General features: G+C 61.3%; 1 protein-coding gene across 4 annotated transcripts in view; it reads left to right on the top strand.

Annotated features, from left to right (window-relative positions):
* Window positions 1-13,510, top strand: part of LOC129856189 (synaptotagmin-7-like) — a 371,304-nt gene that overhangs the window by 349,772 nt on the left and 8,022 nt on the right. For all 4 annotated transcript variants that reach the window (XM_055924304.1, XM_055924306.1, XM_055924303.1 and 1 more), the window contains 2 exons: window positions 11,216-11,388; window positions 12,238-12,352. In XM_055924304.1, coding sequence (XP_055780279.1) covers window positions 11,216-11,388; window positions 12,238-12,352 — 288 coding nt within the window. The remainder of the gene's footprint in view (window positions 1-11,215; window positions 11,389-12,237; window positions 12,353-13,510) is intronic.

Here is a 13,510-nt window from a genome sequence, read left to right as displayed (position 1 = left end):
GCAGCCCATCTCAGGGTGGGGACAGACAGGCAGCCCATCTCAGGGTGGGGACAGACAGGCAGCCCATCTCAGGGTGGGGACAGGCAGCCCATCTCAGGGTGGGGACAGGCAGCCCATCTCAGGGTGGGGACAGGCAGCCCATCTCAGGGTGGGGACAGGCGGCACATCTCAGGGTGGGGACAGGCAGCCCATCTCAGGGTGGGGACAGGCAGCCCATCTCAGGGTGGGAACAGGCAGCCCATCTCAGGGTGGGGACAGGCAGCCCATCTCAGGGTGGGAACAGGCAGCCCATCTCAGGGTGGGGACAGGCAGCCCATCTCAGGGTGGGAACAAGCAGCCCATCTCAGGGTGGGGACAGGCAGCCCATCTCAGGGTGGGGACAGGCAGCCCATCTCAGGGTGGGAACAGGCAGCCCATCTCAGGGTGGGGACAGGCAGCCCATCTCAGGGTGGGGACAGGCAGCCCATCTCAGGGTGGGGACAGGCAGCCCATCTCAGGGTGGGGACAGGCAGCCAATCTTAGGGTGGGAACAGGCAGCCCATCTCAGGGTGGTTGGGGACAGGCGGCCCATCTCAGGGTGGTTGGGGACAGGCGGCCCATCTCAGGGTGGGGACAGGCAGCCCATCTCAGGGTGGGGACAGGCAGCCCATCTCAGGGTGGGGACAGGCAGCCCATCTCAGGGTGGGGACAGGCAGCCCATCTCAGGGTGGGGACAGGCAGCCCATCTCAGGGTGGGTGGGGACAGACGGCCCATCTCAGGGTGGGGACAGGCGGCCCATCTCAGGGTGGGGACAGGCAGCCCATCTCAGGGTGGGGACAGGCAGCCCATCTCAGGGTGGGGACAGGCAGCCCATCTCAGGGTGGGGACAGGCAGCCCATCTCAGGGTGGGGACAGGCAGCCCAGCTCAGGGTGGGGACAGACAGCCCATCTCCGGGTGGGGACAGGCAGCCCATCTCAGGGTGGGGACAGACGGCCCATCTCAGGGTGGTGACAGGCAGCCCATCTCAGGGTGGGGACAGGCAGCCCATCTCAGGGTGGGGACAAACAGGCAGCCCATCTCAGGGTGGGGACAGGCAGCCCATCTCAGGGTGGAGACAGGCAGCCCATCTCAGGGTGGGGACAGGCAGCCGATCTCCGGGTGGGGACAGGCAGCCCATCTCAGTGTGGGGACAGACGGCCCATCTCAGGGTGGGGACAGACAGCCCATCTCAGGGTGGGGACAGAAAGCCCATCTCAGGGTGGGGACAGGCAGCCCATCTCAGGGTGGGGACAGGCAGCCCATCTCAGGGTGGGGACAGGCAGCCCATCTCAGGGTGGGGACAGACGGCCCATCTCAGGGTGGGGACAGACAGCCCATCTCAGGGTGGGGACAGACAGCCCATCTCAGGGTGGGGACAGGCAGCCCATCTCAGGGTGGGGACAGGCAGCCCATCTCAGGGTGGGGACAGGCAGCCCATCTCAGGCTGGGGACAGGCAGCCCATCTCAGGGTGGGTGGGGACAGACGGCCCATCTCAGGGTGTGGACAGGCAGCCCATCTCAGGGTGGGGACAGGCAGCCCATCTCAGGGTGGGGACAGGAAGCCCATCTCAGGGTGGGGACAGGCAGCCCAGCTCAGGGTGGGGACAGACAGCCCATCTCAGGGTGGGGACAGGCAGCCCATCTCAGGGTGGGGACAGACGGCCCATCTCAGGGTGGGGACAGGCAGCCCATCTCAGGGTGGGGACAGGCAGCCCATCTCAGGGTGGGGACAGACAGGCAGCCCATCTCAGGGTGGGGACAGACAGGCAGCCCATCTCAGGGTGGGGACAGGCAGCCCATCTCAGGGTGGGGACAGGCAGCCCATCTCAGGGTGGGGACAGGCAGCCCATCTCAGGGTGGGGACAGGCGGCACATCTCAGGGTGGGGACAGGCAGCCCATCTCAGGGTGGGGACAGGCAGCCCATCTCAGGGTGGGGACAGGCAGCCCATCTCAGGGTGGGAACAGGCAGCCCATCTCAGGGTGGGGACAGGCAGCCCATCTCAGGGTGGGAACAAGCAGCCCATCTCAGGGTGGGGACAGGCAGCCCATCTCAGGGTGGGGACAGGCAGCCCATCTCAGGCTGGGAACAGGCAGCCCATCTCAGGGTGGGGACAGGCAGCCCATCTCAGGGTGGGGACAGGCAGCCCATCTCAGGGTGGGGACAGGCAGCCCATCTCAGGGTGGGGACAGGCAGCCAATCTTAGGGTGGAAACAGGCAGCCCATCTCAGGGTGGTTGGGGACAGGCGGCCCATCTCAGGGTGGTTGGGGACAGGCGGCCCATCTCAGGGTGGGGACAGGCAGCCCATCTCAGGGTGGGGACAGGCAGCCCATCTCAGGGTGGGGACAGGCAGCCCATCTCAGGGTGGGGACAGGCAGCCCATCTCAGGGTGGGGACAGGCAGCCCATCTCAGGGTGGGTGGGGACAGACGGCCCATCTCAGGGTGGGGACAGGCGGCCCATCTCAGGGTGGGGACAGGCAGCCCATCTCAGGGTGGGGACAGGCAGCCGATCTCAGGGTGGGGACAAGCAGCCCATCTCAGGGTGGGGACAGGCAGCCCATCTCAGGGTGGGGACAGGCAGCCCATCTCAGGGTGGGAACAGGCAGCCCATCTCAGGGTGGGGACAGGCAGCCCATCTCAGGGTGGGGACAGGCAGCCCATCTCAGGGTGGGGACAGGCAGCCCATCTCAGGGTGGGGACAGGCAGCCAATCTTAGGGTGGGAACAGGCAGCCCATCTCAGGGTGGTTGGGGACAGGCGGCCCATCTCAGGGTGGTTGGGGACAGGCGGCCCATCTCAGGGTGGGGACAGGCAGCCCATCTCAGGGTGGGGACAGGCAGCCCATCTCAGGGTGGGGACAGGCAGCCCATCTCAGGGTGGGGACAGGCAGCCCATCTCAGGGTGGGGACAGGCAGCCCATCTCAGGGTGGGTGGGGACAGACGGCCCATCTCAGGGTGGGGACAGGCGGCCCATCTCAGGGTGGGGACAGTTAGCCCATCTCAGGGTGGGGACAGGCAGCCGATCTCAGGGTGGGGACAGGCAGCCCATCTCAGGGTGGGGACAGGCAGCCCATCTCAGGGTGGGGACAGGCAGCCCAGCTCAGGGTGGGGACAGACAGCCCATCTCCGGGTGGGGACAGGCAGCCCATCTCAGGGTGGGGACAGACGGCCCATCTCAGGGTGGGGACAGGCAGCCCATCTCAGGGTGGGGACAGGCAGCCCATCTCAGGGTGGGGACAAACAGGCAGCCCATCTCAGGGTGGGGACAGGCAGCCCATCTCAGGGTGGAGACAGGCAGCCCATCTCAGGGTGGGGACAGGCAGCCCATCTCAGGGTGGGGACAGGCAGCCCATCTCAGGGTGGGGACAGGCAGCCCATCTCAGGGTGGGCACAGGCAGCCCATCTCAGGGTGGGGACAGGCAGCCCATCTCAGGGTGGGGACAGACAGGCAGCCCATCTCAGGGTGGGGACAGGCAGCCCATCTCAGGGTGGGGACAGGCAGCCCATCTCAGGGTGGGGACAGGCAGCCCATCTCAGGGTGGGGACAGGCAGCCCATCTCAGGGTGGGGACAGGCAGCCCATCTCAGGGTGGGGACAGGCAGTCCATCTCAGGGTGGGGACAGGCAGCCCATCTCAGGGTGGGAACAGGCAGCCCATCTCAGGGTGGGGACAGGCAGCCCATCTCAGGGTGGGGACAGGCAGCCCATCTCAGGGTGGGGACAGGCAGCCCATCTCAGGGTGGGAACAAGCAGCCCATCTCAGGGTGGGGACAGGCAGCCCATCTCAGGGTGGGGACAGGCAGCCCATCTCAGGGTGGGAACAGGCAGCCCATTTCATGGTGGGGACAGGCAGCCCATCTCAGGGTGGGGACAGGCAGCCCATCTCAGGGTGGGGACAGGCAGCCCATCTCAGGGTGGGGACAGGCAGCCAATCTTAGGGTGGGAACAGGCAGCCCATCTCAGGGTGGTTGGGGACAGGCGGCCCATCTCAGGGTGGTTGGGGACAGGCGGCCCATCTCAGGGTGGGGACAGGCAGCCCATCTCAGGGTGGGGACAGGCAGCCCATCTCAGGGTTGGGACAGGCAGCCCATCTCAGGGTGGGGACAGGCAGCCCATCTCAGGGTGGGTGGGGACAGACGGCCCATCTCAGGGTGGGGACAGGCAGCCCATCTCAGGGTGGGGACAGGCAGCCCATCTCAGGGTGGGGACAGGCAGCCCATCTCAGGGTGGGGACAGGCAGCCCATCTCAGGGTGGGTGGGGACAGACGGCCCATCTCAGGGTGGGGACAGGCAGCCCATCTCAGGGTGGGGACAGGCAGCCCATCTCAGGGTGGGGACAGGCAGCCCAGCTCAGGGTGGGGACAGACAGCCCATCTCCGGGTGGGGACAGGCAGCCCATCTCAGGGTGGGGACAGACGGCCCATCTCAGGGTGGGGACAAACAGGCAGCCCATCTCAGGGTGGGGACAGGCAGCCCATCTCAGGGTGGGGACAAACAGGCAGCCCATCTCAGGGTGGGGACAGGCAGCCCATCTCAGGGTGGAGACAGGCAGCCCATCTCAGGGTGGGGACAGGCAGCCCATCTCAGGGTGGGGACAGGCAGCCCATCTCAGGGTGGGCACAGGCAGCCCATCTCAGGGTGGGGACAGGCAGCCCATCTCAGGGTGGGGACAGACAGGCAGCCCATCTCAGGGTGGGGACAGGCAGCCCATCTCAGGGTGGGGACAGACAGGCAGCCCATCTCAGGGTGGGGACAGGCAGCCCATCTCAGGGTGGGGACAGGCAGCCCATCTCAGGGTGGGCACAGGCAGCCCATCTCAGGGTGGGAACAGGCAGCCCATCTCAGGGTGGGGACAGGCAGCCCATCTCAGGGTGGGAACAGGCAGCCCATCTCAGGGTGGGGACAGGCAGCCCATCTCAGGGTGGGGACAGGCAGCCCATCTCAGGGTGGGGACAGGCAGCCCATCTCAGGGTGGGGACAGGCAGCCCATCTCAGGGTGGGTACAGGCAGCCCATCTCAGGGTGGGGACAGGCAGCCCATCTCAGGGTGGGAACAGGCAGCCCATCTCAGGGTGGGGACAGGCAGCCCATCTCAGGGTGGGGACAGGCAGCCCATCTCAGGGTGGGGACAGGCAGCCCATCTCAGGGTGGGGACAGGCAGCCCATCTTAGGGTGGGAACAGGCAGCCCATCTCAGGGTGGTTGGGGACAGGCGGCCCATCTCAGGGTGGTTGGGGACAGGCGGCCCATCTCAGGGTGGGGACAGGCAGCCCATCTCAGGGTGGGGACAGACAGCCCATCTCGGGTTGGGGACAGGCAGCCCATCTCAGGGTGGGGACAGGCAGCCCATCTCAGGGTGGGGACAGACAGTCCATTTCAGGGTGGGGACAGGCGGCCCATCTCAGGGTGGGGACAGACAGCCCATCTCAGGGTGGGGACAGACGGCCCATCTCAGGGTGGGGACAGACGGCCCATCTCGGCAGCCCATCTCAGGGTGGGGACAGACAGCCCATCTCAGGGTGGGGACAGGCGGCCCATCCCTGGGTGGGGACAGGCGGCCCATCTCAGCGTGAGGACAGACGGCCCATCTCAGGTTGGGGACAGGCGGCCCATCTCAGGGTGGGGACAGACGGCCCATCTCTGCAGCCCATCTCAGGGTGGGGACAGACGGCCCATCTCGCCAGCCCATCTCAGGGTGGGGACAGACGGCCCATCTCGGCAGCCCATCTCAGGGTGGGGACAGACGGCCCATCTCAGCAGCTCATCTCAGGGTGGGGACAGACAGTCCATCTCAGGGTGGGGACAGACAGCCCATCTCAGGGTGGGGACAGACAGCCCATCTCAGGTTGGGGACAGGCGGCCCATCTCAGGGTGGGGACAGACGGCCCATCTCTGCAGCCCATCTCAGGGTGGGGACAGACGGCCCATCTCGCCAGCCCATCTCAGTTTGGGGAGAGACGGCCCATCTCAGGGTGGGGACAGACAGCCCATCTCAGGGTGGGGACAGACAGTCCATCTCAGGGTGGGGACAGACAGCCCGCCCATCTCAGGGTGGGGACAGACAGGCAGCCCATCTCAGGGTGGGGACAGGCAGGCAGCCCATCTCAGGGTGGGGACAGACAGCCCATCTCAGGGTGGGGACAGACAGCCCGCCCATCTCAGGGTGGGGACAGACAGCCCATCTCAGGGTGGGGACAGACAGCCCATCCATCTCAGGGTGGGGACAGGCAGCCCGTCCATCTCAGGGTGGGGACAGGCAGGCAGCCCATCTCAGGGTGGGGACAGGCAGGCAGCCCATCTCAGGGTGGGGACAGGCAGCCCATCTCAGGGTGGGGACAGACAGCCCATCTCAGGGTGGGGACAGACAGCCCGCCCATCTCAGGGTGGGGACAGACAGCCCGCCCATCTCAGGGTGGGGACAGACAGCCCGCCCATCTCAGGGTGGGGACAGGCAGCCCGTCCATCTCAGGGTGGGGACAGGCAGCCCGTCCATCTCAGGGTGGGGACAGGCAGCCCGTCCATCTCAGGGTGGGGACAGGCAGCCCGTCCATCTCAGGGTGGGGACAGGCAGCCCATCTCAGGGTGGGGACAGGCAGCCCATCTCAGGGTGGGGACAGGCAGCCCATCTCAGGGTGGGGACAGGCAGCCCATCTCAGGGTGGGGACAGGCAGCCCATCTCAGGGTGGGGACAGGCAGCCCGTCCATCTCAGGGTGGGGACAGGCAGCCCGTCCATCTCAGGGTGGGGACAGGCAGCCCGTCCATCTCAGGGTGGGGACAGGCAGCCCGTCCATCTCAGGGTGGGGACAGGCAGCCCATCTCAGGGTGGGAACAGGCAGCCCATCTCAGGGTGGGGACAGGCAGCCCATCTCAGGGTGGGGACAGGCAGCCCATCTTAGGGTGGGAACAGGCAGCCCATCTCAGGGTGGTTGGGGACAGGCGGCCCATCTCAGGGTGGTTGGGGACAGGCGGCCCATCTCAGGGTGGGGACAGGCAGCCCATCTCAGGGTGGGGACAGGCAGCCCATCTCAGGGTGGGGACAGACAGCCCATCTCGGGTTGGGGACAGGCAGCCCATCTCAGGGTGGGGACAGGCAGCCCATCTCAGGGTGGGGACAGACAGTCCATTTCAGGGTGGGGACAGGCGGCCCATCTCAGGGTGGGGACAGACAGCCCATCTCAGGGTGGGGACAGGCAGCCCATCTCAGGGTGGGGACAGACAGCCCATCTCAGGGTGGGGACAAACGGCCCACCTCGGCAGCCCATCTCAGGGTGGGGACAGACAGCCCATCTCAGGGTGGGGACAGGCGGCCCATCTCAGGGTGGGGACAGACGGCCCATCTCGCCAGCCCATCTCAGGGTGGGGACAGACAGCACGCCCATCTCCGGGTGGGGACAGACAGCCCATCCCAGGGTGGGGACAGGCGGCCCATCTCAGCGTGAGGACAGACGGCCCATCTCGGCAGCCCATCTCAGGGTGGGGACAGACGGCCCATCTCAGCAGCTCATCTCAGGGTGGGGACAGACAGTCCATCTCAGGGTGGGGACAGACAGCCCATCTCAGGGTGGGGACAGACAGCCCATCTCAGGGTGGGGACAGGCGGCCCATCTCAGGGTGGGGACAGACGGCCCATCTCTGCAGCCCATCTCAGGGTGGGGACAGACGGCCCATCTCGCCAGCCCATCTCAGGGTGGGGACAGACAGCCCATCTCAGGGTGGGGACAGACAGTCCATCTCAGGGTGGGGACAGACAGCCCTCCCATCTCAGGGTGGGGACAGACAGGCAGCCCATCTCAGGGTGGGGACAGGCAGGCAGCCCATCTCAGGGTGGGGACAGACAGCCCATCTCAGGGTGGGGACAGACAGCCCGCCCATCTCAGGGTGGGGACAGACAGCCCATCTCAGGGTGGGGACAGACAGCCCATCCATCTCAGGGTGGGGACAGGCAGCCCGTCCATCTCAGGGTAGGGACAGGCAGGCAGCCCATCTCAGGTCGGGGACAGGCAGGCAGCCCATCTCAGGGTGGGGACAGGCAGCCCATCTCAGGGTGGGGACAGACAGCCCATCTCAGGGTGGGGACAGACAGCCCGCCCATCTCAGGGTGGGGACAGACAGCCCGCCCATCTCAGGGTGGGGACAGACAGCCCGTCCATCTCAGGGTGGGGACAGGCAGCCCGTCCATGTCAGGTTGGGGACAGGCAGCCCGTCCATCTCAGGGTGGGGACAGGCAGCCCGTCCATCTCAGGGTGGGGACAGGCAGCCCATCTCAGGGTGGGGACAGGCAGCCCATCTCAGGGTGGGGACAGGCAGCCCGTCCATCTCAGGGTGGGGACAGGCACCCCGTCCATCTCAGGGTGGGGACAGGCAGCCCGTCCATCTCAGGGTGGGGACAGGCAGCCCGTCCATCTCAGGGTGGGGACAGGCAGCCCATCTCAGGGTGGGGACAGGCAGCCCATCTCAGGGTGGGGACAGGCAGCCCATCTCAGGGTGGGGACAGGCAGCCCGTCCATCTCAGGGTAGGGACAGACGGCCCATCTCAGGGTGGGGACAGACGGCCCATCTCAGGGTGGGGACAGACGGCCCATCTCGGGGTGGGGACAGGGTGGGGACAGACGGCCCATCTCGGGGGGGGGGGGGGGGGGGGGGGGGGACAGGGTGGGGACAGACATCCCATCTCAGTACGGAGCATAGTTCACAATGCATGTAGACCTGTCATCTCATCATGGTAACTTTTTTTCTCGTGACATGTAGGCCTACATTTTCTGCAGCATAGCCTATCCTACAGTAATATAACGACAGAATACCCATCTCCTTCTGGCTTTCAGGGGTCACCTTGTTTTGTTAATTGTAAAGATTATACTTTTTTTAATTGCGGCGGCAGAGTTTGAAATCAGCCTATCACTCGAATATCTTTGAGTTAAATCAGTGCATGCGTGAGCACTCTCTCTCCGTCTTTCTCTCTCCATTCAAATATCATTCAAAATAGATAATGCTATTCTAGATTGACATATATAGGCTTATATATAGATGTCCTTGTAACGTTCGTCTTCCTCCTCGTCTGAGGAGGAGCAAGGATCGGTCCAAAGCGCAGCGTGGTTTGAATAAATACTATCGTTTATTAAACGAAGACGAAAAAACAAACTACAAAACAATAAACGACGTGAACAGACCTGAACTTGAGAACATAATAAAACATGAACGCACGAACAGGAACAAACGAACGAAACAGTACCGTGTGGCGAACAAACACAGACACAGCAACAATCACCCACAAACAAACAGTGAGAACAGCCTACCTTAATATGATTCCCAATCAGAGGAAACGTAAAACACCTGCCCCTGATTGAGAACCATATCAGGCTAGTTGACAACCCAACATAGAAACACATAACATAGAATGCCCACCCAGCTCACGTCCTGACCAACTAAACAATACTAAACAAAGGAAATAAGGTCAGGAACGTGGCAGTACCCCCTCCCCCCCGGACTCGTGCCGCAAAACCTGAACCTATAGGGGGGGGGGTCTGGGTGGGCATCTGTCCACGGTGGCGGCTCTGGCTCTGGATGTGGCCCCCACCCCACCATAGTTAATCGCCGCTTCCGTGGCCTCCTTTTAATGGCGACCCTCCATATCAACCCCACTGGACCAAGGGGCAGCACCGGACTGAGGGGCAGCACCGGACTGAGGGGCAGCTCCTGACTGAGGGGCAGCACCGGACTGAGGGGCAGCTCCTGACTGAGGGGCAGCACCGGACTGAGGGGCAGCTCCGGACTGAGTGACGGCTCTGGCAGGTCAAGGCTGGCTGACGGCTCTGGCAGGTCATGGCTGGCTGACGGCTCTGGCAGGTCATGGCTGGCTGGCAGCCCTGGCAGGTCAAAGCTGGCTGGCGGCTCTGGCAGGTCATGGCTGGCTGGCGGCTCTGGCGGCTCTGGCAGCTCCTGTCTGGCGGGCGGCTCTGGCGGCTCCTGTCTGGCGGGCGGCTCTGGCGGCTCCTGACTGGCGGGCGGCTCTGGCGGCTCCTGTCTGGCGGGCGGCTCTGGTAGCTCCTGTCTGGCGGGCGGCTCTGGCGGCTCCTGTCTGGCGGGCGGCTCTGACGGCACCTGTCTGGCGGGCGGCTCTGGCGGCTCCTGTCTGGCGGGCGGCTCTGGCGGCTCCTGTCTGGCGGGCGGCTCTGGCGGCTCCTGTCTGGCTGACGTCTCTGGCGGCTCCTGTCTGGCGGGCGGCTCTAGCGGCTCCTGACTGACGGACGGCTCTGGTGGCTCAGGACAGACGGGTGGCTTTGAAGGCTCATGACAGACGGGCGGCTTTGACGGCGCTGGGCAGACGGACAGCTCAGACAGCGCTGGGCAGACGGGCAGTGCAGGCGGCGCTGGGCAGACGGCAGACTCTGGCCGGCTGAGGCGCACAGGAGGCTTGGTGCGTGGTGCCGGAACTGGTGGTACCGGGCTGGAGACACGCACCATAGGGAGAGTGCGTGGAGGAGGAACAGGGCTCTGGAGACGCACTGGAAGCCTGGTGTGTGGTGTAGGCACTGGTAGTACTGAGCTGGGGCGGGGAGGTGGCGCCGGATATACCGGACCGTGCAGGCATACTGGCTCCCTTGAGCACCGAGCCTGCCCAACCTTACCTGGTTGAATGCTCCCCGTAGCTCCCTTGTAGGCCCCCCCCCAATAAATTTTGGGGCTTGACTCTCAGGCTTCCAGCCTCGCTTCCGTGCTGCCTCCTCATACCACCGCCTCTCGACTTTAGCTGCCTCCAGCTCTTCACGAGGGCGGCGATATTCTCCACGTTGTACCCAGGGTCCCTCACCGTCCAGAATTTCCTCCCATGTCCAGAAGTCCTGTGTATGCTGCCGCTGCTGTGCTAAATTTTTTAAATAAGTTTATAATTTTGTATTATTGCGTGCTTGTTTTCCATTTACTGCATCGATTGATAGTAACCTAAGCATTTTGCTGCATAACACCATAACACCTGCTAACTGTGTACATGACCAATACAATTTGATATGATTTGCTCAGGTTCTTGTTGAGGATATATTTCAGTCTTTTATTTAACCAGGAAGTCCTATTGAGGTCAAAATACCTCTTTCCAAAAGTGTGACTCTTTTCACATAACGGTTTTCTATCCATATCTCTCACTGTCGCTGTTTCTTCTTCTCTCTGTTTCTGCCTGTCTCCCCCCCCCCCCTCTACCACCCAGGTTTCCCGTATGAGAAGGTGAGGGAGAGGACTCTGTACCTCCAGGTGTTGGACTTTGACCGGTTCAGTCGTAACGACCCCATCGGGGAGGTTTCCATCCCTCTCAACAAGCTCAGTGACTTGGGACACATGCAGACCTTCTGGAAGGAGCTCAAACCCTGCATGGATGGAGCTGTGAGTAGGGTTGGGTCAACTTGACCAAAATCCAGGTTGTAAGACTGGACGGTCTTTCTCCATTCAACAAATCCAGGTTGTAAGACTGGACGGTCTTTCTCCATTCAACAAATCCAGGTTGTAAGACTGGACAGTCTTTCGCCATTCAACAAATCCAGGTTGTAAGACTGGACAGTCTTTTCCATTCAACAAATCCAGGTTGTAAGACTGGACAGTCTTTTCCATTCAACAAATCCAGGTTGTAAGACTGGACAGTCTTTCTCCATTCAACAAATCCAGGTTGTAAGACTAGACAGTCTTTCTCCATTCAACAAATCCAGGTTGTAAGACTGGACAGTCTTTTCCATTCAACAAATCCAGGTTGTAAGACTAGACAGTCTTTCTCCATTCAACAAATCCAGGTTGTAAGACTGGACAGTCTTTCTCCATTCAACAAATCTAGGGATCTAGGGAGTAGGGATTCTACTTTGATCTAGGATCAGGTTTCCCCTATTAGGTTTCCCCTATTAGTCATTATGATTTAACATGTGAAACTGTTCTGAGGTTAGTACTCCTACACTAAGATGCTTTGTGAGTATAGGCCCAGATCAAGGGTGATGTGTCTACACTGCATGTAAAAAGTGACTAACTGTCGGTTTGTCTGTCTGTCTGTCTGTGTCTGTCTGTGTGTCTGTGTGTGTGTGTCTGTGTGTGTGTGTGTGTCTATGTGTGTGTGTGTCTATGTGTGTGTGTGTGTGTGTGTGTGTGTGTGTGTGTGTGTGTGTGTGTGTGTGTGTGTGTGTGTGTGTGTGCGTGCGTGCGTGCGTGCGTGCGTGCGTGCGTGCGTGCGTGCGTGCGTGTATTCCCCAGGGGAGGCGAGGGGACCTGCTGGTGTCTCTGTGCTATAACCCAACAGCCAACACCATCACTGTGAACATCATCAAAGCACGTAATCTCAAAGCCATGGACATTGGAGGAACATCAGGTTAGTGTTCTCCCCTTCCCTCCTTCCCTCCCTCCCATGTAACCCTCTCAAAGCCATGGACATTGGGTCTCCGTCTTTCCCTCCCTCCTTTCCTCCACCATCACCTCCTGAATCCCTTTCTCAAAGCCTTTGTCTCTGGGAGTCTCTGGGAGTCTCTGGGAGTCTCGGGAAGACTCTGGGAGTCTCTGGGAGTCTCGGGAAGACTCTGGGAGTCTCGGGAAGACTCTGGGAGTCTCTGGGAGTCTCGGGAAGACTCTGGGAGTCTCGGGAGTCTCTGGGAGTCTCTGGGAGTCTCTGGGAGTCTCGGGAGTCTGTAGGATCTATTGAGTTCTAGTCCCGTATTTACTGTTCCTAACCATGTTTGACTGTTTCTCATAGAACAGGTGGAAGAACAGAGGTTGGGTGATAGACATAGAGACACAGGAAGAAATGATGGGCACAGACGATCGGCCAATCCGGGGCTAGAACCCCCCGTGTCCAAGAGTGCATGTGTGGTCTGGAGTCAATCTCAGTCCTCTACACCGGACTCCATTATAAGTCCTGAGTGTTTCTGTGACATCAGGCTTCATTATAAGTCCTGAGTGTTACTGTGACATCAGACTCCATTATAAGTCCTGAGTGTTACTGTGACATCAGACTCCATTATAAGTCCTGAGTGTTACTGTGACATAAGACTCCATTATAAGTCCTGAGTGTTACTGTGACATCAGACTCCATTATAAGTCCTGAGTGTTACTGTGACATCAGACTCCATTATAAGTCCTGAGTGTTACTGTGACATCAGACTCCATTATAAGTCCTGAGTGTTACTCTGACATCAGACTCCATTATAAGTCCTGAGTGTTACTGTGACATCAGACTCCATTATAAGTCCTGAGTGTTACTGTGACACCAGACTCCATTATAAGTCCTGAGTGTTACTGTGACATCAGACTCCATTATAAGTCCTGAGTGTTACTGTGACACCAGACTCCATTATAAGTCCTGAGTGTTACTGTGACATCAGACTCCATTATAAGTCCTGAGTGTTACTGTGATATCAGACTCCATTATAAGTCCTGAGTGTTACTGTGACATCAGACTCCATTATAAGTCCTGAGTGGTACTGTGACATCAGACTCCATTATAAGTCCTGAGTGTTACTGTGACATCAGACTC

Source organism: Salvelinus fontinalis, chromosome 5 (assembly GCF_029448725.1).
Source record: "Salvelinus fontinalis isolate EN_2023a chromosome 5, ASM2944872v1, whole genome shotgun sequence".
Classification (NCBI taxonomy): domain Eukaryota; kingdom Metazoa; phylum Chordata; class Actinopteri; order Salmoniformes; family Salmonidae; genus Salvelinus; species Salvelinus fontinalis.
This window is presented reverse-complemented; position numbering and strand designations above follow the sequence as displayed.